This window comes from Typha angustifolia, chromosome 8 (assembly GCF_048772165.1).
Source record: "Typha angustifolia cultivar Huaian chromosome 8, ASM4877216v1, whole genome shotgun sequence".
NCBI classification, from domain to species: domain Eukaryota; kingdom Viridiplantae; phylum Streptophyta; class Magnoliopsida; order Poales; family Typhaceae; genus Typha; species Typha angustifolia.
In genome coordinates, this window is record NC_133246.1 from 12,452,145 (window position 1) to 12,477,634 (window position 25,490).

A 25,490-nucleotide genomic window follows, 5' to 3' on the forward strand; every position below is an offset into this window, starting at 1 on the left:
CATCTCATATTCTGGTATCCATTTTTCTTTTATCTGAATACGAATACAGATACTAAACGAATGGTAAACTTGGCAGTAATTGATTTGCAGAACCATCATAATACAAATGCTATTGACTCAAATCTCAATATTGAATAAGATAACAGGGTAAATTATAGTTTAACTCCTTTCATATTTTTAGCTTGATTTTAACTTAAGTTTTTATACTTCAAATCTAAGTACTTAACTCATCTGTTGTCCATATCAAATTATAACTGTTTAACTTTTTCATTCAATATTAATGGTGTTTCATTGACGCCAGTATCTCTCATCACGGAGAACTAGCAAGATGACTAACTCTCTGAATCATAGAAAGTCAGTAAATTATAAGTTCTTGAGATAAAATTTCTAACTTATATTAATATTGATATATATATATATATATTGATTATTTATGAGTTCGGTAACTAAATAGACAAAATATCAATCTCTCTAAATATAAAAATATTTAGGTTATATCAAACTTTAGTAAATATAATAAATTGCATCGTCTAGCTTTTAAATCATATGCGATACTAATTAATTGTTTCGAACTAAATACCATTGAGACTTAATTCTAAACCGTTATGCTGCCAAACTGCTTCTCTAAGTTAACCGTATTATTAAACCACTAAGCCATTAAATTATTAAATAATTCTTTTTATAATAATTATTTAATATTGAAGTCTATCTTATTACCTCTTTGTTAGTCAGTAGTACTAAGATATATCGGAGGGATAAGTATTCAAATGGCAGATAAATGTTTGTTAATCCTGAAACGAGGAATGATGTATGAGGAGCATGGGAGCATTTGGGGGGGAAGGGAGGTGGCATGCATTGAGTGGAGACCAGAGACAGAGCAGAGCAGAGCAGAGCAGAGCAGAGCAGAGGTGTATTTACTGTTTACATTCATTAGAGTAGTGGAGGAGAGAGAGAGAGAGAGAGAGAGAGAGAGAGAGTGATTCTCGGTAGATGCAACAACAACCAGAGGCTCGCCCGCCGCCCCGCCCTCGGGAAGCGCATCTTTGGCCGTTTCTTTCGCGCCCTCAGTGGGTCGGCCCCGCTGCAACTTTACCCAGAAGCCCCTCCAAACCCAACAAATTAGACAGTGCCGTCAGTCCCCCCCACCCACTCTGCAGTTCTGTACCTCTCTCTCTCCCTTCTTTGTTAGTGTTATTAGTGTTACTGATGTAGAAATTCTTCCTTTCTTTTGTTACTTTAAAATAAAATAATTGACACTATGTATTACTGTGAATTTACCCAATATCTAATAAAAATAACTGCAAAGTGAGTAATGCAAAAATGTATACATATATAACTACAAAATATATAAAAAATACTTTGCATAAGATAATTGTGAATTACAATCAGAGAACTCACTGGGATACTCATGTTCAAAATTTTGAAGACTTATTTTATTATATTACTTACATATGTAATTTTATTTTAATATATAGCAAGATTCTCTATCATCACTACTCAACCAATGACAAAATTCAAACACTACAGTAATTCTAAAAGACTACTAGTAAGTGTCAGGGGCATTTACGTAAAAAAGCGTAATACAGAATTCTGCGCCAACACGTAAATACGTAATGATGTAGGGGGGTATCCGCAATATTTTCTATCCGGTAGTAATAGTATCTACAAAATACCACATGAATCCCGTAAGCATTTCTAGCCAAGAACTGTTCTCAATCTCCCTCCCTCTGTGGCAAAGATCTGTACTTTCTTATGTTTTTTTCCTCTCTTTCTTTCTCTTCCTCTTATTTTCCTTCCTATTGCCCATACGATCATACGTAGTACCTTCTCAGCTTCATAACCAAGAACTGTAACCACCTCTTCCTAGATATCCATCCGCCTTTAGAGTTCCATTTCTGGACGTTTCAGTTCGGAGCTTTTTGTTTCCTTCCTTCCTTCCTTCCTATTTTTATTTTATTTTATTAAAAGAGACATCTTTTTGGAAATATAACAAGAGAGAGAGGTTGTTTCCAGAAATTTGGCCGAGGTGGGTAGCCCTGGAATGGTAGTGGTGAGGGCTAGATGGAGTTCTGGCCTGAGTTCTTGGCGAGCAGCTGGGGGCGCGAGTTCTTTGCCGGCGGCGTGGGCGGCATGGCCGGAGTTATCTCCGGCTACCCGCTAGATACCCTCCGGATCCGTTTACAGCAGCCCAGTTTATCTCATCGCCGGGTAACTGCCGTTGGCCTACTTCGAAGCATCGTCTCGGCGGAGGGGCCCGCGGCCCTCTACCGCGGCATGGCGGCGCCGCTCGCGTCCGTTACTTTCCAGGTCTGTGTTGTTGAATTCTTCCGTGAACTCATGGATTGCGTAGTTTATGTCGTGATTCTTGGTTAGAGAATCCTCCCAAGATCACACTGGATGTGGCTGGGAGTTCCAATCGTTCATGGATCTGTTGGAATGTATAATAGCTTTAGATTAGTCTGTAGTCATGTTGGATAACTATAAGTTGGTTGGGTTGATTTGAGTAATTCCAGAGATCACAGAGGCCCAAAAACACATCTTGCGTCAAAATTAAAATTATCTTTAGCAGAAAGCTAGATGATCCAAAGAATTGAAGGCCCAAGTTGGATAAATGGTTATTAGTTACAGATTAGGTGACTACGTTATGGGTATGCAACTCTGTGGAACATCATCTAAGTGTCTTTAATTGTCTGACTTGCTTCTTTGACACAAATTAGAATGTTTTGACTCCTGAATCTTGGGCTTCTCTCTTCAATCAATAGGTGTGTAAAGCAAGTACATATATAATGTATTGATCATGCTATAAAGGGTTTTCCTCTTAAAGAATTCAGAATACTCAGATTGCTGCACTTCGCATCTTGCAGCTAATCAGGTAGGTCATTTTCAGAGAAATTTTTAGTTCAGATTCTATTGCAGAAAAATAGGATGGTCCCTTGGTAAATTTCTCGAAGCTACCATTGAGGGATTGACTTGAGTCTGGATTACCAACTTGTCTCTTAGACTGAAGTATTTCATTGAGACAGCGGAAGAGGGTGTCAGTGGAAGCTTCTCATATTCTTCAGTTAATATACCCTGCTTCCTGGACCTATATAGATGTTCTGTTATTTCTTTTGTTGAATATATGGAAAACGTATTGACGAATTATCAATTATCAGATATTCATGTTTTAGATTATAATACCTAGATTCTCTGAAACTTGTTACTTAGATACAAAACATGATTTTAGTTTCTAGATAATATTCGACTGGAATTCGTTAGAGGTCCTATTGGTTGTATGATTCGGATATTATTTAGGCTTCCACATTCGCAAGCATCTTCTACCGAGCTCTTGAAATTTGTTTTGAATTGTGATCTTCTTGTTTGACAACTGTATCCTGTCTGAATTCGCAGTTGCTTGTATAAATTTTGTCTTGCTTTATAGTTAAGTGATGTTAAGAATAGAAAAATACTCAAACTCTGCACTCCATACATTGTTATCGAGAAATGAGAATTCTTTTGAAATGTCGACTTCTGTAGTATTCATATATGCTAATTGAGTAGCAAATGTGAAAGATCTTTTATTCATATTTTAAAGTTGCAAAAACAGAAGGAGATCCATCATGCAAATTTGCTTTACCAGAATGCAGTAATAGTACATTCTCAAGTCCTGCCAGTAGTATATTGTGTAAAATGGAGGACATTGCTGTCTTCACTTTCAACAAAAGAGAGATGTTCATCTTAACTTCAAAGTTAAAGATGTGTATATGATATGATTAATAACTGAGCTTTGACAATAGATATATGGAGTTAATAAAGGTTTCCTTGCAGAGAGGTGTGCTAATCCATACAATTTGATAACATGAGCTACAATTTCCACTCCTATACTGTCAACTTTACTCTTGCTTTTGTCTCTAGAAATTATGGAGCACAAAGATCTTTTTGGTTATTCCTTTATTCCACATTTTGATGCAGAATGCTATGGTTTTCCAAGTGTATGCAATCTTGTCAAGGGCTTTTGATTCAGGGAACAGGAACGAACCTCCTTCATACGGAAGTGTTGCACTGGCTGGCGTTGGAACCGGTGCACTGCAGAGTTTGATGCTAAGCCCAGTGGAGCTAGTAAAAATTCGACTTCAATTACAGACAGTAGGCAATAAGCATTATGGAAAGGATCACATAGGACCAGTTTGCATGGCCAAGAATATCCTTAGGATGGAAGGATTACGTGGGATATACAGAGGCCTTTCCATTACTGTCCTTAGAGATGCTCCGGCCCATGGGGTCTACTTTCTGACTTACGAGTTTGCACGAGAGCATCTTCATCCAGGCTGCAGGAAGACTGGCCAGGAGACCCTGGGGACAATGCTTGTTGCAGGGGGGTTGGCAGGAGTAGCCAGTTGGGTCTGCTGCTACCCTTTAGATGTGGTGAAGTCCAGAATACAAGCACAAACAAATTCTCATGTCAACAAGGCAGGACTAAAGTACTCTGGTATTATCGATTGCTTCCGCAGAAGTGTTCGAGAAGAGGGCTTCCCGGTGCTTTGGCGCGGACTTGGAACGGCCGTTGCGCGAGCCTTTGTCGTCAATGGAGCCATATTCTCGGCCTATGAATTGGCTTTAAGGTTCCTGGGCAGTAACAACCAGAGGGTTGTGATGGAGGAGAACTGAGATGCCTTCTTGTGGGTCAGTAATATCATCCCAATTTACAGATTCACACATGAAGAAGTAGATTCATATGTTTCAGTACACTAGGAATACTTTGAAGCAGGTTTATGTAGCTGTATGATTGGGTTGTAAATATATAACTTATAGATCATTCTTTCAACTTTGATCTTATTGGAAAGTGCTATGGTCCCATTGGGGAGCTTTTGATTATTTTAAGCCAGCCTATTTACATTATCACATGTTGAATTCACTTCCAAATTTAAAAAAAAAAACTAGATCCTGTTCACTTGTGAAACATGAATAGTTTTATTTTAAATTTTAAATAACTTAGATTCTTCTAGTATACTAATTAATAATTTTCTCGTCTTATACCATTAGTTTTTTTAAAAATAATTTAAAATTACTATATTGTCTCTATATTAGATATCACATAATTACATATTATCTTAGCTATAGTTGAGATTACTTCTCTTTTTCAATCTCTTTTCTTTCGAAAAGCAATTATATCATATAAATATATTATTATATTCATACTACAACACAGTATAAAGGATATAAATCTACATTGCCACGCATTGTATAGTTATATGTCAGCACTGCAATGCAATACATGGTTATATGTCGGATGTTTGCACTGTTACACATTTCATGATTATGTGTCCGTACTGTGACGCATTACATAATTATATATATATATATCTATACTACTACACATTATATGGCTATATGTCCGTACTATCATGTATTATATGGTTATATATACATAACTATATATTTGCACTGCTATGTATTATATAGTTATGTGTCAGTATTGTCATACACTAATTGGCTATATATTTACACTTGCCATGTATTTGTCCTAGAGACTTTGGAGCATTTTAAGTCACATTTATGATAAAAAATATTATAATTTTAAAAATATATTATTACTACTACTTTACATCCATCCAATCAAAGTAATTTAGTATAAAACCTCACTAATTTTCAATACAAATTCATTATTTACTAATACTTTAATATCAACTTTATACGGCATCAAATATAATTATTATTCTTTACACTATTATTCAACTAAATAATATAATAGCCTATAGTAATATTGGCTCTCTTCCCGGTATTAAAATTTTATTAACTGAGATAATGATTTCTCAATATAACTTATATAAAAATTTTAAACTGCTAAAAAATTGCTAAGTACGAACGAAAAAGAAAATTTTCATATTGAACGTAAACTAGAAAGTCGACTTATAAGGAAATGTTTTTACCCACAGTTAGCAATTTTTTTGCCAGCTTTAGATATATGAAATAACAAATCAAATTAAAGGGGTTAATTTTGTGCTGTTGGACTTGCAATATGTAGGCTTAAGTTTTTTTTTTAATAATTATTTACTGAATAAGGTTTTACTGTAAAATACCAGACCAACTTGCCCTATATACTCTCCTATCACTCAGAGATTTATTAGAAAGTTGAGCAGGCAATATTACCAAGTCCAAGGTTTAACAATCCGTCTCAGTTATCTAATGGTGCATCTCTTCACAATTATCTAATGGTTCAAGATGCAATATATTTAATAAATGATCTTTTATGACAGTTCAAATTGACAGCTTAAAATATCAAGGACTGCAACAGTGAACCACAAGACTAATTCCACCAGGCTGGGTGCAAAATGGTGTCATACCATTGACGCAGTCCGAGACCAGCAAGCAGATTCAACATCGAGCAAGGTCGGGTAAAGCAAGTCACTTTTTAACACCAAATTGGGATTCGTTGTGTACCGACTCCTTGCAGGATACACGCAGCCACATCAATTCAAGGGCATCTGAGATTTCAAATGTGCTTGCTGAAATTTTCAGCTTCTTTTATATTTGCCCTCGAGCATCATCGAAACTACCAAATGTGCGTAATCAATATATTGACTTACATAGATAATGTGCTCAAACCGACCTAGAAAGGTGGCTTTAAGTCTTTAACTACCCCCCATTCCTTTTCAGACCTATGCCATTCAGAACCTCGTACAGAGATAATGATCTGTCTCTGGCTCCAAAAAGAAGATTTATCTTTTGCATATGAAAGGATTTTTTGCAGCCAGATGATGAATTCCTCTGGAAATAATACCTTGCATATATCACTTTCACATTTTTTTTTTTATAAACATCAAAAAGATCTACCCTCAATACAAATTACATTGAAGAAAGTAACAGTGCCCCTGGCTGGCCTCTATTATGATTCGATAACTTACTTGATGCTGAGGCTCCAAATTCCAGAAGGGTTTTAGCAGATGCCAGGAGAATGTCAAAATTGTGGAACATAAGTAAAGCTGTTTTATACAAAAGTCTTCTTACCTAGAACACAAGCTATGGTCAGTCAAAAATCTGGTATCCTGAAGTGTATTCTGCTAGCTACTTTTGGAAGTGAAGCAGCTACTAGTATAGATCCGGAGCCATCATAAAGTAGTTACATGTTCTTGGAATTCACAATCACTTTCTGGTTCATCTCTCAGATTCTGGAAGCCAATCTCCTAAACGATGTCCTTGGGAGATCTTAATGAACTGCCAGAAGGTTATTTCGACATATCATCTTCACATCGTCCCTGTGATTCACAGCCCATATATATCGTTCATATGTTTATCATCGCTCTGCTTTTCATAACCTTGGGAAGAAGGAATGACAGCATGGAAATGCTTGTTGCAGCAGCTTTCTTCACCGCCGTTCAGTGGACCTCCATTTCATTGGTCCAGGTTATCACCCTGTATGTTCACCTTGAGTGTGTCATAGCTGTGCTCTTCATGACCTTGGGGAGAAGCAATCACATCACGGAAATTCTTGTCATGGCCACCTTCATCGATTTTGCTTGATGCATCTCTATCTTGACGATCAAGAAGTAGGTTGTCACCCTCTACATTGACCTTGCAAGTACCATCACTATGCTCTTCAAAACCTTGGGGGGAAGAAATAACATAATGGAAATGCTTGTCACAGCCACCTTCACCACCTTCATCTAGTGCATCACCCACTTGATGGTCAATTAGGTTCTCATCCTCTACCTCAACCTTGAGAGTATCTCTCACAACATTGGAATGGTTTTCCAAGTGATCTTTGTTAGCTGTGATTGATTTGTCACAACACTCATTAAGCAGGACCTGGTTATTACTCTTCTCTTCATTATTTTTGGCTGGAGTAAATAGATCATCAGAATGGGACTCAGGGCCAGCTTTATGATCTTTATTTCTTCTCAAAGCATCACCGTCAAAACCTTTTTCCCTGACCAGCTCTTCATCATCTCCGGGTAACTGATTGAATGAGCCAATGATATCATCATCTAGATGGCTTCTTGTAATTCTGTCTCCAGCCTCACTAGACAACTTAGGTAACTCTTCAACATTCCTATCACATTCTATTATTTTATCACTAACAGAATGTCGGCAAGCTAAGGGTTCATCATGTTCATTTTGACTAGTTGTAGCTTCACCAGCATCTTCTGCTGAGTCCTCTGTATCACCAACCTCTTCATACACACTATCATCTGATGTGCTACGCTGAAAAGGACTACTTTCATACATGTGATCATCCACATTTGAAGAATCAGCAACTATAACAACATCCATTTTTTCAATGCCAATATGTGCATTATTTGTGGAAGCAGATGCATTGCTAGCAGGCAAAGATTGAAAAGCATCCCAATCATCATTATCATCATCATCATTACCACTATTGCTTTTTCTATCTTCATCTTTCGCTTGGATGTCATGGGGTTCAGAATGTGTCACCATGAAGTCCGAAGATTGGATCTCACCATCTTTAGCATTTGGCTTTGATTGCATACTTGAATTTACCTGCATTGGCATCTGACTCTGATTGACAGAAGCACGAATCATATCCTGAAAGTACATAGAGTATTAGTCCTATCTCAATATGCAAGTGAAAACACCACAATAGATGGTAAGGTCTAGCAGGTAATCAGAGGAAATAATTTAAGGGGAAATTAATTTTAACACCATACATTATGCAGTTATTACAGTTTACACCCTACATTTTTTACCTACCAGTTCGAAACCTATATTTTGGATTTATTCACCAAAAAACACTCTGATATTTGTTAGCCACATAGAAAATAACCATAGTACCTGGTTTAGTTAACCATAAGTACAAAGTTACAAAAATGCCCTCAATTTGTTTGACTAAATCCCATTAATGACAAATGGGTTTTGATACGTAAACGGATTTTTGGGATCTGTATTTTTGTCCTCATTGGAGTCAATGATCACCGGACCCAACGATCACCTCCATATGCTAGGAGTTGAAGAAGAAGAATAGAAACAGTGGGGGAAGAAGAAGAAGAGCAGAGATGGTGGGAGGGAAGAAGAAAAAGAATAGGAATGGTGGGGGAAGAAGAAGAAGAAGAGCAGAGATGGTGAGAGGGAAGAAAAAATAAGAATGGTGGGGGAAGAAGAAGAATATGGATGGTAGCCTGATAGGCTTTTGCAAGAGTATGTAGGAATAGGGCTATGAGAAGAAGGGAAATAGTAAGGGTAATAGTTATTGGGTTAAATTTAACTCGGGGTGTTTTTTCGTTAATAAATTCAAAATATAGGGTTCAAACTGGATAAGTCAAAAAACGAAGAATGTAAACGGTAAAAACGGTATAATATATGGTGTTAAATATAATTTTTCCTAGATTTAAATATTTAATTAGAATGCAGAAAATAGTTATCATTGTACACATGACATGATCAATGCAGGTCCTATACATGTAACACCATATTTCAGAGGTCAAAGATTGCAGACAATACGACAAACCTGAACTTTATGAAAAGCAATATGCTCACACCATAGTAGTTAGGAACTGAAGCATTAGTTTCTGATGTAAGACGGTATCTGTTGTGATGTGCTCACACCATACCTGAAGTTGCTGTCTTCGTGTGACTGAAGCTGATAACATCACATCTTTGATTTGTGATGCAGATGAAGGAATCTGAACGAGATGAGAAACCAATCTCCTTGTAATAGAGTTAACCTCACTTAGTTCCTGAAATTCTCAAAATCAGAAAAGGATCAGAACAATCAATTTATTTGTGCATGATATTTAGATAATAACCACATTGTAGCTACCTGCGAATGACTATCACAGGAAAGAAAGAAAGCCATAAGTAAGGCTTCCAAAAGCAGAACTGTAACAGCTTGTTTGCAATTGCTAGTTTGTGCCAGTGTGTGAACCAGGAAGAGCAATTTCAAGCATTCATTAATAACTGTGATCGATGCTCTGCATATACATTTCTGCAAAAAAGCATTGTCAAAAGCTGAATATCCTTTTCTGCAAGAATTTAAATAAGAGAAATACCTTCAGTGTAAGTTGTATCAGATAAAATATATCTCCCAATAATTCTCCAGCTAAAAGAAGAAAAAAGGAAGGACTCCTTTCATGTGAATCTTCAACAAGTTCTCTCTGCGCAGTGTCTTTCAGTACATGAAGTCCTAACATTTGCACCTGCATAAGGTACTTTGACATAGTTATTCACAAGGTGATTATCTGAATTTCTTACAGAGAGTAAATTTAACATACTTATACCTGTATGTTGGCATCATGAAAAGCCGCACTGATGCTCTCTATGCAATGTCTGAATATAATAGACATTAACACATGACCATTTGCCTCTTTTTGTCTAAGATAGTCACTTACATGAACAAGTTTGGCAAGAGCAACAATTTCTTCTAGAGAAAAGACAAATATCTTTGCCACAAGTTTATAGGAGTCACTCATCTTATTCTCCAGGATGCACATCCTCTCAGTGCACTCTGAAGAAATATTTGCAAGTGTACTAGTCCAAGCTCCTAAGGCTGCTTTTTTATGGGTATAGTCATCATTAAGTTCAGCTCCATCTGCAGATCCACAATACATATAGTTTCTTATTAGAACTCCTAGAATTTCTTTTGTCAAAATCCCAATTATATAGATCGTTTAGTATTTTTTTAGAGGATATAATCAAAGAAAATTTTGACATAAATGTAAAGGATTTCTCTTTCTTCTCATTGGAAAACCAAAAGACTAGCTAGGAATTAGGGTGGACTAACATGTTTGCTTACATTAGAAAAAGAGAATGAAGAAGAAGAATAGGATACATATAACTCCATATTACTCAGTCCTGTAGATGCAACAAGATAGCATTTATGTACAAAGTGGAAGAGGAGAAAGATTATCGCTAGTGGCATTGGGAGTATTGTTTAGCCATGGGCATGATACATGTCGACTGCCATGATCGCCAAAGAGGCCACATCTCCGTATTGAGAAATATGTGCCAGTTCAGTGAATGGATAAGAATTAAGGTGTTGGCATGAGTCTGAAACAGGTCAGCATGGGTCTATATGTGGTGTCAAGATCCTCCCCATGTATCAGTTCCATTAGTTCATGCTTATGGTGCTGCTCTGCACAACAATCCATGGGAAATCTTTTTTTGAACATTTTCTAGCACCTCACATGTACTCATGTGTTGTTGCTCTAGATATATTTGCTCATAAGATTAATGAAACATGATTGAACAGTTTTCTAGAATCTTGCAGTGCATAATTTAGGGTCCACTTCAGACGAACTTAGAAATAAGGAATTTTGGATAAACTTTTCTAGTTAATCAATATGTATATATAAAAGAAAACTGTGGCCAAAGAAAATTCTAATATAAGGCCAAACCAGAACCATTCAACAGCACATAAATCAAATTTACACTATGCCCACATTTGTAATGGTGAAAATAAGAGGAATGCTGCTGAGATATAAACAGCTACAATAAAGCAGCAATTATGCTTTATGCTTTCATGTAAGGTTCTCAGTTTTAGACGATCCCAATCCTGGCCGAAAGCAGGTTGGCTGGTTTCGATTGTTTCGGATGAGATCAGCTGATCCGCCAAAATGAGCGGGAACAGGTCGGTTCCAACCCAGGCGACATCAGTGATGTCACCCCCGTCTACCTCTCTTTCTCTCTCTTTTCTTCTCTCTTTCTCACCTCTTCCACCGGCGACCAAGTAAATCTCTGGAGAACCCAAGTGAGTTTAAATTTTTATTTTTATTTTTCAATTTCTAATTCCTCTCTCATTCCCTCACTATTTCTCTTCCTGCACCAAGTAGATCCATTAACAACCTCTACTGTTGTTGCGGTGAAGCAACAGCATGCGTTTGCAGTTAGTGCTGCTACGGTGATTATGATGATGAAAACCATAAAAATTTACTAGAGCCAGCTTGGTATTTATTATAGTTTTGAATTTTGAATAAGTTAATATATTTTTTAAGTTTCTAAACTTCATATATGAGTAATTTTTATTTTCTTATCATTTTTTCTAAATTTTTAAAAAATTGTGTATTTTTAAATAATATTTTAAATTTTATGTAATTATAAAATAGTCTGATCTGCTATGAGCGACTAATACAGCCAATACATATCGTTTTTTCGGACGATAGGTACTAATCCCGATTTCGATACTAGGAACCTTACTTTCATGTAGCACATTTCTCTTAATCTCCTAGCAAAATAGCACCAAAGATGCTTAATTCGATTGTGATCCACACTAAACTACTGCAAAAGGTGCACTTTGTGGGAATAGATGGATCTTGTTAAAGGAAGAAAATCACAAATTTCCTTTCCTGATTTCCATGTAAGCTGTATATGATGAATTGGTGTTCAACCTACTAGCTAAGCAAAGTATGATCTTAAGTGGGTTTCTCTCTTTCCTCCATATGTATGCAACTGTGAGATCTATAAATTCCTCCATCTAATCTTCCAATCCCTTTTCATATTGACTTCCTTTTTATTTTCCATTTCCATATCTATTTGGTCTAATGGTGTGAGGCATCCTCTATGTTGTGACAATAGCAATCATGCTAAAATGCACAAATTGACAACATTACAATACTACATGATCTTTTCGTTGAAAGGTTAAGTTTGTTGCAGGTGACATCAAAGACCTTTGATTTTAGGGAATATAAAACTTACCAAATTAGTCAAGTGATACCTTGCCACTTTTGAGCATCATTTATAAGTGTAATATCTTTTATCAAATGAAACCATACGATTTGCTACAAATGAAATTAAATTTAAGGTAGACTATATTTCTTTAGGACCTAGTTTAGGATTAACATAAAGAAATTGCTTTAGAATAAAAAGAAAAATAATAATATAACACGTTATGATGACTAGAAGAGCAATGATAATCGGAATTACCTTTGAAACATTTCTTCAAAAATGGTGCTATATTCTGGAGAAAAGAGATTATTTTTGACAAGTATAGGTTACTTGAAGCTCTTTTGAATGATTGGTAACAGACTGATACAAGTGATGCTGCCAATTTCCATTGGTGCTGCTATAGACAAAAGAACATCCCCTAAGATATGATGGTAAGATAAAAGACAAGTAACACGTAAAAACTTATCTTGTCCTTCTAAAAATATGAGAACCTCAAATTTTAAAGCAGATTAAAGGCAGGAGAGTATTTCTGAGAAAGCTATTGGCTTTGACGCACCTTATTTTTCATTCGACAAGCCATTATCTCAGCTGTAATAGATAATTCAGAAAGCAAAGCACCACTTGAATAATCTTGAGAACTCGCATTAGTACTGCATCAATAATCATAAACAAGTAGCTGAGTTTAATCCTTTATGACTTACGTTTAAGGGGTATGAAACCATAAATTGCAAGCAGCCAACAGGAAGGATCATTACAACGTCATGTCAATGACATTATTCCTGTGACACATATATAGGAAATACCATACAAAGAAAATAACCTTTGAAATGCCAAGATGAGGTAATGGGTACATAGTTCAATCACTGCAAATGCAAAGTCTTCCACCCCAAAATAATTCTCAGGACACAACTGAGCAACCTGTTCAAAAAGGTGGATATTAGGCCAGAACAATTTTCTAAGAAATGATATAAGATAGATGTGCCTAAATAAGTAATAATACAGCAGATAACTTGCAATAACATCATACTAAAACAATGAAGACTTGGAACTATTACTACTAAAGGCAATGAATTGGGTTAGCTCCATCCCCTGCAGATCCAATCTAATTAAGTCCAAGTGCGGGCTCACATTTTGGGGTCCTAGGTCTTACACAAGCACACAACTATACAGACATAAAATTCTACAGAACTCTTTCTCACAGCAAAAACTATATATATCAAGATGAGTACCAACTGATTCCAAGATTAAGCATAAGGAGTTTGTTTATGTTATCCTTGTTCTGCTATATATAAAACACATTGATAGTAAACAAGCCTTCCAACTTCTTAATTGCTGCTTTTACTACTAAAGTTTTATTCAAGCCTCAATAGTAGTTTACCTGAGATACTAAATTTAGGGCAAGGCCACCAGAACAATCAGCATATACAAGAACCTGCAACAAATGATCCAATATTAGGATAAGAACTCATTCTAAAAAGCACTAAAAGATAGAATGTTTGGTATTGAATCATACAAGATTCTTGCACAGTGAAGCAACAAAGTTACAAAAGATAGAATATGGATCATACAAGAATTTTGCTCACTGTAAAAGATGGATACAGAAAAAAATGAAGCAACTAAATATTTTTAATTTAACTCAGTTTTCATATCCTACATACAAAATGTAATTTGCACTATATTTTGCAAAGGACTCATTTTCATAATATATGTATAGTGTATGAGGGAAAGTTACAGAAAATAAAAATGCTAAAGAAAATGTTCCCCAAAAGGTATTTAACCTGAAAATATCTTACCTGAAGGAGTTCTTTGCAGATATCCAATTGAAGAAATTCCTGGCTGAAAAATACTTCCTTTGAAAGCGATAGAAATACCGGCAAGGCAATCTCACATGATTTCACATCATTTGGCCCGTGGATCAATAAATATTGACAAAGTTTCTCCTTATTGTGAGGAAGAACCATCTTAGCTGGCTCATCCACTATTGGTTCCTGAAAATTAAATAGAACAAGCAGTGACAGCCCCCAAAGTAAATGAAATTCATTGCTTTCCAATTTGACCATGCTGCGCCCAGAAATTAATGAAGTCTCGCCTAGATCATCAGCATCATAGTTCATAGATTTGTTCATTTCAGACTCCCCTGGAACTGCATCTAATGCAGTTGCCTGCAGAATTAATGGCCAAGATTCATCGAGATTTTTCTGAACCTTGGATGAAACCAAAATTGACTGAATTCCATCAAGAAATGGCTTGTGCTGCAAGAAAGAAGAAAATAGCCATAAAAAAGAAAAATTAACTTTAAAAGAAATATATTGGAGAACACAACTTGAAGGTTCATAGAATATCTTACATTAAATTTCAAATGTAAGCCAAAGCAGATATAACAGTAGTCCTTGAGAAGACTGATCCAGTACTTGCCTAAGACGGTTGAGCTATTAGCGAGGAGAGGTGTCAACTGCAGATACTCATCTGGAACATTTTTCTGTTCCCTCAGGAATTGATATACATAGCATTTTATGGAGGCATGGGCAGCCAGAAGTCGTACTTTGATCTATCATATAGGATGCATGTGTATGTAAGATAAATCCTCTACAATCTAGTTGAAGAGTTATGATAAATGTAAGAAAATAAAAAATGCCTAACTAGTACAGTTCCAGTAAATTCTACTAGAAGATCACCAATACCTTGCAAGCAACCCACTCAGCAAATGATGGATAATACAGGTCTTTCATATCACTTAGTGGGCGTGAAATTAATGAAAATAGGCGATTAAGAGCAACCCGATCCCCACCAATGATTCTGCTCGTCAAAATCTAAATTTTTAAAAAGTAGAGTTTATGTAACCTTCCAGCTGCAAGACTAAAAAATTCAAAAATAAAAGGAGAGACTATGGACCTTTGTAGCCAGCTCAAGACCAGCCTCCAAGAGAAGAGGGCCAGAGGCAGTGCTGATAGCAGATCGAACAGCTGAAGCAAGCTGAGCCTGCATTTCAACGAACTTAACATCAATATATAAATTCAACTATACAAGTATGAAAATATGAAAGTATCCTACTATTTTCCGTTATATATTCATCTTGGTTTAACCTGCCAGTGCTTCTTTAAAAGAGCAGGAAATGCTACAAGTCATATAAAATACACAACTCACTGGCAAAAGCAATTGGCATTTCATAAAGTCAAGAGATCTGGGACTGACCTGATACTGTTCCAATAAGATGTGCCCAGGAAATTCTGGATCTGGCATCTTGCCAAACTGAAAGGTACATTAAGTACTAAGTAAGAAGTATCTCCCAGAAACTTTGATTATTGAATGCCACCAAATAGATACAACAGTATATAAAAAAAAGAAATTTCCACTATGACCCAACAATTTAACTTTTTCTCTAAAACCTAAAAATATTTGATATACTAAAAAGTTGTACTTTGAGAACCAAATAATAAATAATAATTCACACCAAGTCCAGCATAAACAAATATATAAACAGTAAAACACAACTTGAGATTAGAAAGCATGAAGGACAAGCTATAAAACAGAAGCATTTGAATTCACTATAATATACCCTTATGTTTTACAATTCGAAAGTACGCAAGAAAGTGAAACCACTAGCATTAACTGAAAATATAGATATTTCTGGTCTGCAATACTATATCAGTCATAGCCCAAGCAACATCATAATCACACAATATATAAATATAAGAGTACTAAATAAAATGTTTAACAAGGTCATTCCAGGCTTTGTTATCCAATACCTTGTCCATTATGATACTCAGAAGCCTCAAGCCTATTGGTTGCATACCTTCGAATTTTCCAGTGCTTATCTGTAGTACAGAATATTAGTCAACTTTTCATATATGACTATGCCATGTTTTGCAACAGGAAGCAGTTTTCACTCAATATAAACTAAAATGTAGCACCTGATAAGAAAGTGAGACCAGCTCTTGCAGGTTAAGCACTAGCCAATCATTTGAGATACTGTTCCCTTTAGCTATCTGGGTCCTTGCTAAAGAGAGATCAAAATGTGCAGGATCTGTTCCAACGGCAGTTGGTAGAAAACTCAAACACCTATTTCACAGAAATGTTGCAACAATGACCCAAATTTTTTTCCGGTGAAACTATATATTCATAGCACACAACTCAGAATTCAAACTAACAAAAGATAGAACCTCATGATGAGAGAAAAAAGTAACCAGAAAACCCAAACATACTAAATTAGCAGCATACAATCAGACAGTTTATTAGTGATAATAAACTATCTTTGTGAACAAAGCCCCTGATTTGAAGTTAGGTTAATACAGGTTATATAGATAAACGGGAATTGCAAAGTCCAGCTTACCTTACGATAAAAAATGAGCATGATTTTTTTCTATTTTGACAATTACAGGTCCTATCTGTTATATGGCAGCTGTCAGAATGAAACTAAATATTATCTTTTTATCTTTAAGTCACTTCCTCACTGAAATTCAATTCAGCAATTTTCTAAATGATATACACCTTTTATGCATGAATTTACATATAGATGTCCAATATTAAGCTGTGTCAACCATGTACCAAACCAAGCCTAACCCAGCCAATTCAGTGTGATTAGTTTCAACTTTCAAATTCAATGCAATCAGGTTCACGATTAAAAGTATCTTATCTATTTGAGCTACACTGACTCAAGTTTGAGCTGGCCATTGCCAGCTTGAGCTTCGCTCTTTATTAAATGAGACCAAAACTCAAGCTAAGCTGCAAATGACCGAAGCTTGAGTGGCTCAGAAGCTTCCGTGACACCCTTAATAAAGACCATCTTAAGACATGTGCCCAAGGGTCGGCAATTATGGTTGTTACTATAGAAGTACATGCACAAAGGATCTGTATACATGTACCAAAATAAAAGAACAAGAGAACTCCAAGCCATGCAAAAGACATGCTATTATAGGTTGCGCTGTTTCAAAGACCATATCCACTACGACAAGTGTCAGCAAGCATGTGCAGCAACAAGATTAATATGAACATGGTATCAGCAAGAAAGCATGCTGTAACATGTAAATTCTTAGACAAATAGTCCTTGTCAGCATCATAACAGTTCTGACAATATATTTTATGATAATCTATAAAGTTATCAACCCGTGTATTCTTCAATTTCTTGAGGGATTATCAGATGAAAGCTCACAAGTCATAAATCCAAAACATAGTTCTAAAAGGACTTCTGTAATACACTCCTTTTTGTTATTTATTAGGGAAGTCTATCCTCGTCCTAGAGTACAAAGGAATGCAGTCAGAATATATGACATGGAAATCATAAAAAGAGAAGAAAGAAAGCAGAAGGCAAAAGGCTAGAAGCGAACATAGTTGAATGAAAGATCTGTCTCTTGCATTCCAAATTCCAAATTAAAGTAAATCATGTGTTATCTATCCATAATAGCATGCCAATGTTTGCTAACACGTTACTGCATAACAGAGAAACAAGAAAAGAAGAAAGTTTGTACAAATTGACAGTCAACAATAGCAAGTTAAAGAGACATACTCTGCAGCAAAAACCTTCGTCCGATATCTAAGATGTTTATTTCTCCTAGCAAAATCATTGATGCTAGAAGCAAGCCCCTTTATTTGCTCCCCTTTAGAGCTAGTAATCATGTCTTCATCATCTTCTCCATAAGATACTGTTGTTTCACCTTCAAAGACACCATGGCCTGAACTTGAAAGACTCACAGAAGCATTCCTTCCTAGTGATGTTGCCAGAACCTAGACATAGCACCCTATGTAATTGTACAAGTATTGACATATTGGCAAAAGTAGCTCTTTCGATAAGCATGGAAGGATCAAAATTAAGTATTCATGTATCACACTACCACCTACCAGGCATAACAAAATGGTTTGACCAAACTGTACACACCTCTTGACTTGTCATAGAAGTTCACGTAGACACATTACAACCAGACTTAACTTGATTAGTCCTTGTATTATGAACTATTAATAGCAGTTACAACAGAAAAATATTTTCCTTATAATGTTTATTATACAGAAAAATGCAAGAGACGATTCGCTCAAAAGAGATGAATGCAGGTAAAAGGACTCACTCATGGTACATTAAAACAGGTTGGAATAATATAATCAAAATGTCTTCCTCGCAATATTTATAATAAATATTTATATCCAAATTCATGCAGCAACCATTATTTGAGAGTTCATTTCGCTACTATTTAAACTCCTTAGTTTCTTGCCATTGTATAATAATGATGAGATAGTGAATGAAAATCATTTTGTAATGAGAGGCACATGATGGTACGGTGTCCACACTCCGCACAACCTTTAATGTGCGGAGCAAACAAGAAATTAGGGATTAAAATTTACATTCTGACAGAAAAGAATTAAAAGAAAAATACACTTTACCCCCTATAGTTAGGCCCGATATCAAGGTACACTGGACTTTCAACTTAAGAACTTAGCCCTTCTATAGTCCATACCATTTTACAACCATTTGATAGCTGACAAGAAAGATGCCAAATGGCACCATTACCCATCATCTCACTATTGCATCTTAACAGACTCCAATTATGAGAACACCCTTGCCAAAGCCCAAGCACTATCTAGATCTCAATCCCAGACCTTTTCCCATCCCATTGCTAAATCCCAAGGCTGTATCCAAATCCTAATCCCAATCACATTCCCGTCCTCCTATTATTTTGTCAAATCCAGTTTTGCTCCTAATTGCAACCCCAATACCTTCCTCCTCCTATTGTTACCTCAGCAAAGCCTAAGCTCTTCCCAATCCCAATTCGGCAGTAGTTAAGGACCTAGGAATCTCCCCTTCCTGTAGAAGGGAGAGGGCAATAAGAGATAGGGGATGCCATTAAGAATCACCAATATAGCTTGCTGAGATCCACTAACTGAGGCAAGTTAGAGTAGTATCAAAAGCAAGACAGGAACAAGGGAGGAGATAGGTTCGTATAGGTTATATAGGAGGTGATGGAAGTTAAAGATTTTTTTCTTTTATATTCTAACCATGGTTTCCAAAATTGGCTGATCCCGAGTTGGATTGGCCGATCGAGATCGACCACAACCAATCCTGATCTAGACCAAAACAAAGTGACTGGGTTTTGTATGAGATTGACCAATTTTGGTCATATCAACCGGATCGATTAGCTCGTCTCAATCGTATCGATTGGAACTCAGCTGTATTGATAGAAACTAAACTTTTTTAAGAGTCAATTTGAATCTAAAATATATTTAACCTATAATTGATGTTCTAAACTGCCATCTTTCCAAGTTTTAATTTTTATCCTCTATCTCTCTCACACATTCTATTCTTATCCTCACACTTCACTTAACTCATCACCGACTCGATGAGCCCCTCTGCCTACTCCGTATGCTGGTGAACTTAGATGAGTGTTTTTTCTCTCATTTCTCTTCTCTCATTTTCTCACCCACTCTTTTATCTTTTCTTACTACTATAGAACAAAAATGAAGAGATAGATCTCTCATCTCTCTCTTTACTATTGTTTTGCAATAGTAATTTACGAGTATAAATTCTACAAGATTCAAGTTGGAATTCATCATTTTTTAGTGAGTTTTTTTTTAAAGTTTTTGGGCTTAATATGTGACTAATTCTTATTTTCTCATTTTTCTGTTACTTTTTCTAATTTTTTATAAAATTTTCTACATTTCTAAATAATATTTAGAGTTTTACATAGTAAAAAATAATCCGATCCAATATGGGTGGCCGATATGACCGATACGTAATGTTGTTTCTAATGGTCGATACTGACCAATACCGAGTTTCAGAATCTTCATTCTAGCTAAGCTCATAATAGCCATTAATGGTGTTTTTGCAGAACCTAGAGGCAATTTGATCCATAGGTATAGCTTTATGTGAGACACACTGGCGTCAAGATAGTACAACGCTTCTAGCATATGAAATTCTTATAAAGTGATACGAAATATAAGGGAGTTAAGTGCCTATTGAGGTGGCAATTCTAAATGAAGGAATAAAACTACCATCATCACCTTCAACTTCCTCAAGCTCGCCGCGGTTGCTGCCACTGCCACTGCCACTTCTAGAACTAGTGGGAAAGAATAACTTGAAGAGAAAGAGAAAGAGAAAGAGAAAGAAGGATAACAGCATCCAGATAGTCCCCCTTCCCCCCATTAACTTGGATTTAGAGGCTAATTGTAATTGTGGTACATAAAAGCTGGGATGAAACTAAAGTTGAGGAGGATATGTATCAGTATTATCCAAGGATTCGAGTTTCGGCCGATCCCGAGTGGGATATTTCTGATCTAGATCTCTGAAAATTACCACCAGTGCTTCTTCTCATCTCTTCCTCTTCTCTATGCATATTTCTGCTCTCTTTCAGTGCCCTCCTCATCTGTCTGTCATCCTCATCCTCCTCACTTTGCTCACTGCTATTATCATCAATGTGTACAGGATTATGCATCAATTCTTCACGAATCATTGATTCTCTTTGTTGTGCAGATTGTTTATCCTTCTTTTTGCCAATTAAATGAGCCAACATCTGCTTTCTAACTTCCAAAGACACTTGAGTGCAAGCTGCTACATTTCCTTGTCTTCCAGCTAAATGTTCTTTCAAATGGCTGACACCACCACTCATTTCCTTTCCACACCAGTTGCATTTAACGCGTCTTTTATCTTGCCCAATAGTGCTGCAATGTTGCCACCCAATGTCGGTATCATATGACTTCTCTTTTGGAGCCATTTATATTTTAGCTCTGCAACTAAGAAACATAAATAAAAATTAAAATAAAATATAGTCTCTACTCTCTACTGCAGCAGCAGCAGAGAAGTCTCTGCTGCAGCTCACAGCAGCAGCATGCTTGCTGCAGTTGCTGCAGCAGCAAGCTGCAGCCTGCAGGTGCGCGGTAGCACCTGCTGCAGGTGCAGTGCAAGCACAATGGAAAAAAAAAAAAACTGAAAAAAAAACTTACCGAAGGTCGCCGGAGATCGAGGTCGTCGGATAACGTCGACGGAGGTCGAGATCACCAGAGAGATGGAGATCTACTCATTATTCAGTCACCGGTGAGAAAGAGAGTAAGAGATCCGTGAGAAAGAGAGAAAGAAAGAAAAGAGAGAAAGAAAGAAAAGAGAGAAAGAGAGGAAAGAGAGGAAAAGAGAGAAAGAGAGAGAGAAAAGGGAGAGAGGCAGGTGGGGGGGTGGGGACATCAATTATTGATGTCCCCCGGGTCGGATCCGACCCGTTCCCACCCGTTTCGGCCGAAACCGCAGCCGAAACCAGTCAACTAGGATCGGGATCGGCCGAAACTGGGAACCTTGGTTTTATCTTTACAATATTTTTATAAATGACCAATTTTATTAAAGATAAAATAAATATAATATTATTTAATATATAATATAATTGAATACATTTATTAAAACTAATATTAATGATTGAATACTTCATAATATAATTGAATACTCCATAATATAATTGAACACATAATAATATTCAAAACATAATATTAATTGATAATAGTTTAACAATTAAAATTAATACCTAGTTGAATGTAGCATGACGAAAAGGATTAAAGACTTCATTTTTCGACATAAAAATAACACGAGAATATTGCACTAAAACTGTCAACAATCTTCAAAACTTAAATACTAATAGTATTGCTTATTGTAATGTTCACCTAATCTTCATACAAACAAAAATTTTATAATTCTTCTATGATATGATATAGATATTGAATACGCATGAAAATTAAAAGTTAATTTAATAATGATTAATGAATATAGAAATTTTTTTTATAAAAATGGCTCCATTTGTTGTGCCGTGCCACTACCGGCATAGTGCATGCCGACCAGCACGGCCATCCTTGTATAGAATCACTATTTTAAAGACAAGACCATAAGGATAGAAATTTGCAAACTAGAGGGGTCTCTGTGACTTTTTGAAGTACCTATTTATGCAAGTAGGCAAGTGGCTGACTTTTCGAGCACTTTATAATATCATATTGCTAGCTGACTTTTTCATGTACATATTTCATCTCACGGAAAAAAAAAAGGTACTTGTACAATTTCAATGGAAGTGCAGAAAAGAATGGATTAGGTGAAATTATAGAAGACCAAAAAAAGAAGTCCTTAATCATAGACATTCGAAGTTTAGAACAAGTAACAAGATTTAAGTCCATTGTTTTCCTCCTTTTGCAACCTTCTTTTCTTTCCATGTGTTAGTGTATGTTTCCTTAGGATGGCTGGGTTGTCCAATAGCAGAAAATATAAAATGAAATAAAACATTGACTATATGAGAAAATTTTAATAATGTAATGCGACTTGCATGCAATAACAATAAAATAATATTAGTTTGTTTGTCTTCAATTGGGAAAACACTGAATTCTGTATACAAGTGATCAAGAATAGTAATATATAGAAGACAATGTCCTCAGGTTTATAAGTATAAATAAAGGGTAATCTACATACCATACTCCGCAATATTCTCAACCATCGTGATGGACATAAAGGACATGAAGCATAAAGCAACTTGTTGATCGTTGCACGAACCAAACTTGCAATCCTATAAACAACAAACTTAGCTAGTGAGATCACAAATTCACAACAACATGCTAACATAAGATATTATTACCACAGATCATGTAGCACTAAAAGCCAGGAAAATGATATTCCAACAGAAACAGATAAAGTGAAAAACATAAAAAAGAACAATAAATATGAATCAAGAAAAAGGATATTATCTTTGAACATGACAAAGTGAAAAACTGGCAACTCGTAATGACCTCCCTCTTGTTTAATTTCACTCACTTCAAACTACCACTCCGAAAATATTCCAATGATAGAAAATATCAGAACCAGAATATAAAAAAAAAAAAGGGGTTGAGAGAGAGGAGGGTGCACGTGCTCTGCACGTGCAGCCCTCCCCTCTCCCTCTCCAGCACGCATCGTGGCGCAGAGAGAGAAAAAAGAAAAATCACGCCTAATCCGGATCGGATTAGGTCTAGATTTTTCTCTTCTAATCTATAAATTGGACCTTAATTATCTCTCTCTCTCTGCTTAATTCTCTCTCTCTCTCTCTCTCTCTCTCTCTCTCTCTTCTCTTCCTCCTTCACCGACGGAGTCGCGTCGTCGGAACCAGCGGAGACTACCACTCGATTCCCCCGTAAGCCCTCTCTCTCCCCTCAAAGTTAATTTAAGAAATATAGGGTTTAGTGAACTTACCTAATTTTTGAGGGTTTTCGGCCTCATCGGTAATTTGGCCGGCCGGTGGCTTCGAGTCGCGGCCGCTACCTCCGGATCCCGTCAGGAACTGAGAGTGTGCCGGCGAACCTCCGCCGTGGCGGCCGCCGGCGTCGCCTTCTTTTTCTTTTTCTTCTTCTTCTTCTGCTTCTTTCTTTTCCTCTCTTTTTCTCTCTCTCTCTTCGGTTTGGGGAAGACAGACTCGGGTTGCCCGAGTCTGATCTTCTCCCTTTTAGTGATGGGTTCGGGTCGGGTTGGATCCGAATCCAAGGAACCCGACCCGGTTCCATTATCTAATTGGATTGGGCCTTGGCCCAATCCATTTAAGAATTTAATTGGGTGGGCTGCGGGCCAATTGCAGCCCAGCCCAATTGATTTGGGCTTATTTTAGCCCAAACTAATTATTCTTAAGTTAAATTGAATAAACATTTTTAATAATTGTTTTGATTAAAAAAATATTATTGTTATTTATTATTTAAGGTGGTGATTTTTAGTACGTGGGCTAGAGATTTGAGATTTTGGTTGTCTTGCCTAGACTCAGGTGAGTGGGTTCACTCACGTGTTTATTTTATTGTATTTTGTATTTTTGTCAGACCATGTAAATTTTCTATATGCAAATTAGTTATTTCACTCTCATGTGTAAAAATTAAATTATTGCAATTTCTGTGTGCAAGTCTATTTATTTCATCCATACGTGCAAAAATTTAATTGTTTTATTTTCTGTGTGCATTTTATTATTATATTCAGTGCATCACTATACTTAGTGCTAATATTGAAATTTGTGAAAAGAAAAATGAGATTAGTATTAATATGACTTAGAGAACAGTCTCGGTATAAATCGTTGCGATTTTTCCGTGGTGACTCAAGTCTATCTGGAAGTCCAGGGGAAAGTCCTAAGTTAGATCACTGCGGTGACTTTCTTAGGTGACTCTGGCGGAGTTAGGGAACAGTCTTAGGAAAAATGAGAAAACTTCCTAGGTAACTCTAACTTCTCTCAACGGTTAGAGGAAAAGACAGAGTGTGTTGATCACAGGGTGATACCCTCTGATGACCCTAACCGGATCAGCTATGAAGAAAAGTCCCGAGCGTCATCTCGAGGTGACTTCTAGTTGATGTGGATCCACAGGGTTTAGACCCATTGAGACATATGACAGTATAAATATCAAAAAGATGTAATATGTTGGAAAACGTGCAAGGTTACAAGTTGTGACATTTCTCGATTGTTACCATTGTTATTATGTAGAAAGCATGCCTATTGCATACTATGATGGATATTGTTGCTTTTAGTTAATTTATTCAGCATTAATATGTTTTAAAATTTATTTGGTTCGAGTGGATTCCACTCACTGAGCTATAGTTGTTGGCTCACGAGTTCTATTGTTTTTGTATTTGTTTATTTATTTCAGGTAATAGTCAGCGGGGCGACAGAGCGTGATGTACCCGGATTCCACCTCCACTTAGGATTCACCTATTTACCTTTCTGCTCTTTTAGATTTTGTGCTTTAGATTAGAAGATTTTATTTTATTTTATTTTAGTTTAGAGACTCAAAAATATTAACATTGTTTATTTTATTTCAATTACATTTAGTAATAAAATTTTAATAAAGCACATTCTCATTTTATTTATTTATCTTGTCATCGTATACGTAGAGAGTATTATTAAGGCTTCGTGCATCTCAAGCATATTGAGATGCATGGCCGGTCATGATTC

The 25,490-nt window shown here is 36.2% G+C and overlaps 2 protein-coding genes across 5 annotated transcripts in view; one reads left to right on the forward strand and one right to left on the reverse strand.

The window, feature by feature from the left end:
• Positions 1 to 1,665: 1,665 nt before the first annotated feature.
• LOC140766047 (mitochondrial arginine transporter BAC2) lies at positions 1,666 to 4,854 on the forward strand. Of its 2 annotated transcripts, none has more exons than XM_073105444.1 (2): positions 1,666 to 2,208; positions 3,952 to 4,854. In XM_073105444.1, exons 1-2 carry the CDS (start codon positions 2,062 to 2,064, stop codon positions 4,645 to 4,647), a joined length of 843 nt encoding a protein of 280 aa, XP_072961545.1. In that variant the 5' UTR covers positions 1,666 to 2,061; the 3' UTR covers positions 4,648 to 4,854. The 2 variants fall into 2 exon arrangements, with proteins under 2 accessions (XP_072961545.1, XP_072961543.1); XM_073105442.1 differs by having other exon boundaries at positions 1,670 to 2,307.
• Positions 4,855 to 6,766: 1,912 nt separating this feature from the next.
• LOC140766073 (protein SWEETIE) overlaps positions 6,767 to 25,490 on the reverse strand; it is a 65,395-nt gene continuing 46,671 nt past the window's right edge. Inside the window, exons 31-48 of one of the 3 annotated variants that reach the window (XM_073105482.1) lie at positions 23,009 to 23,102; positions 18,098 to 18,315; positions 16,506 to 16,653; positions 16,341 to 16,409; positions 15,787 to 15,843; positions 15,487 to 15,573; positions 15,276 to 15,404; positions 14,942 to 15,142; positions 14,388 to 14,846; positions 13,973 to 14,026; positions 13,415 to 13,512; positions 13,151 to 13,244; positions 12,853 to 12,988; positions 10,212 to 10,522; positions 9,984 to 10,130; positions 9,755 to 9,919; positions 9,546 to 9,671; positions 6,767 to 8,523 (exon numbers count right to left, since the gene is read on the reverse strand). In XM_073105482.1, coding sequence (XP_072961583.1) covers positions 7,372 to 8,523; positions 9,546 to 9,671; positions 9,755 to 9,919; positions 9,984 to 10,130; positions 10,212 to 10,522; positions 12,853 to 12,988; positions 13,151 to 13,244; positions 13,415 to 13,512; positions 13,973 to 14,026; positions 14,388 to 14,846; positions 14,942 to 15,142; positions 15,276 to 15,404; positions 15,487 to 15,573; positions 15,787 to 15,843; positions 16,341 to 16,409; positions 16,506 to 16,653; positions 18,098 to 18,315; positions 23,009 to 23,102 — 3,745 coding nt within the window. In that variant the 3' untranslated portion in view covers positions 6,767 to 7,371. Of the gene's footprint in view, positions 8,524 to 9,545; positions 9,672 to 9,754; positions 9,920 to 9,983; positions 10,131 to 10,211; positions 10,523 to 12,852; positions 12,992 to 13,150; positions 13,245 to 13,414; positions 13,513 to 13,972; positions 14,027 to 14,387; positions 14,847 to 14,941; positions 15,143 to 15,275; positions 15,405 to 15,486; positions 15,574 to 15,786; positions 15,844 to 16,340; positions 16,410 to 16,505; positions 16,654 to 18,097; positions 18,316 to 23,008; positions 23,103 to 25,490 lie in introns of those variants that run through there. The other 2 variants (XM_073105481.1, XR_012105275.1) reach the window with 2 other exon arrangements.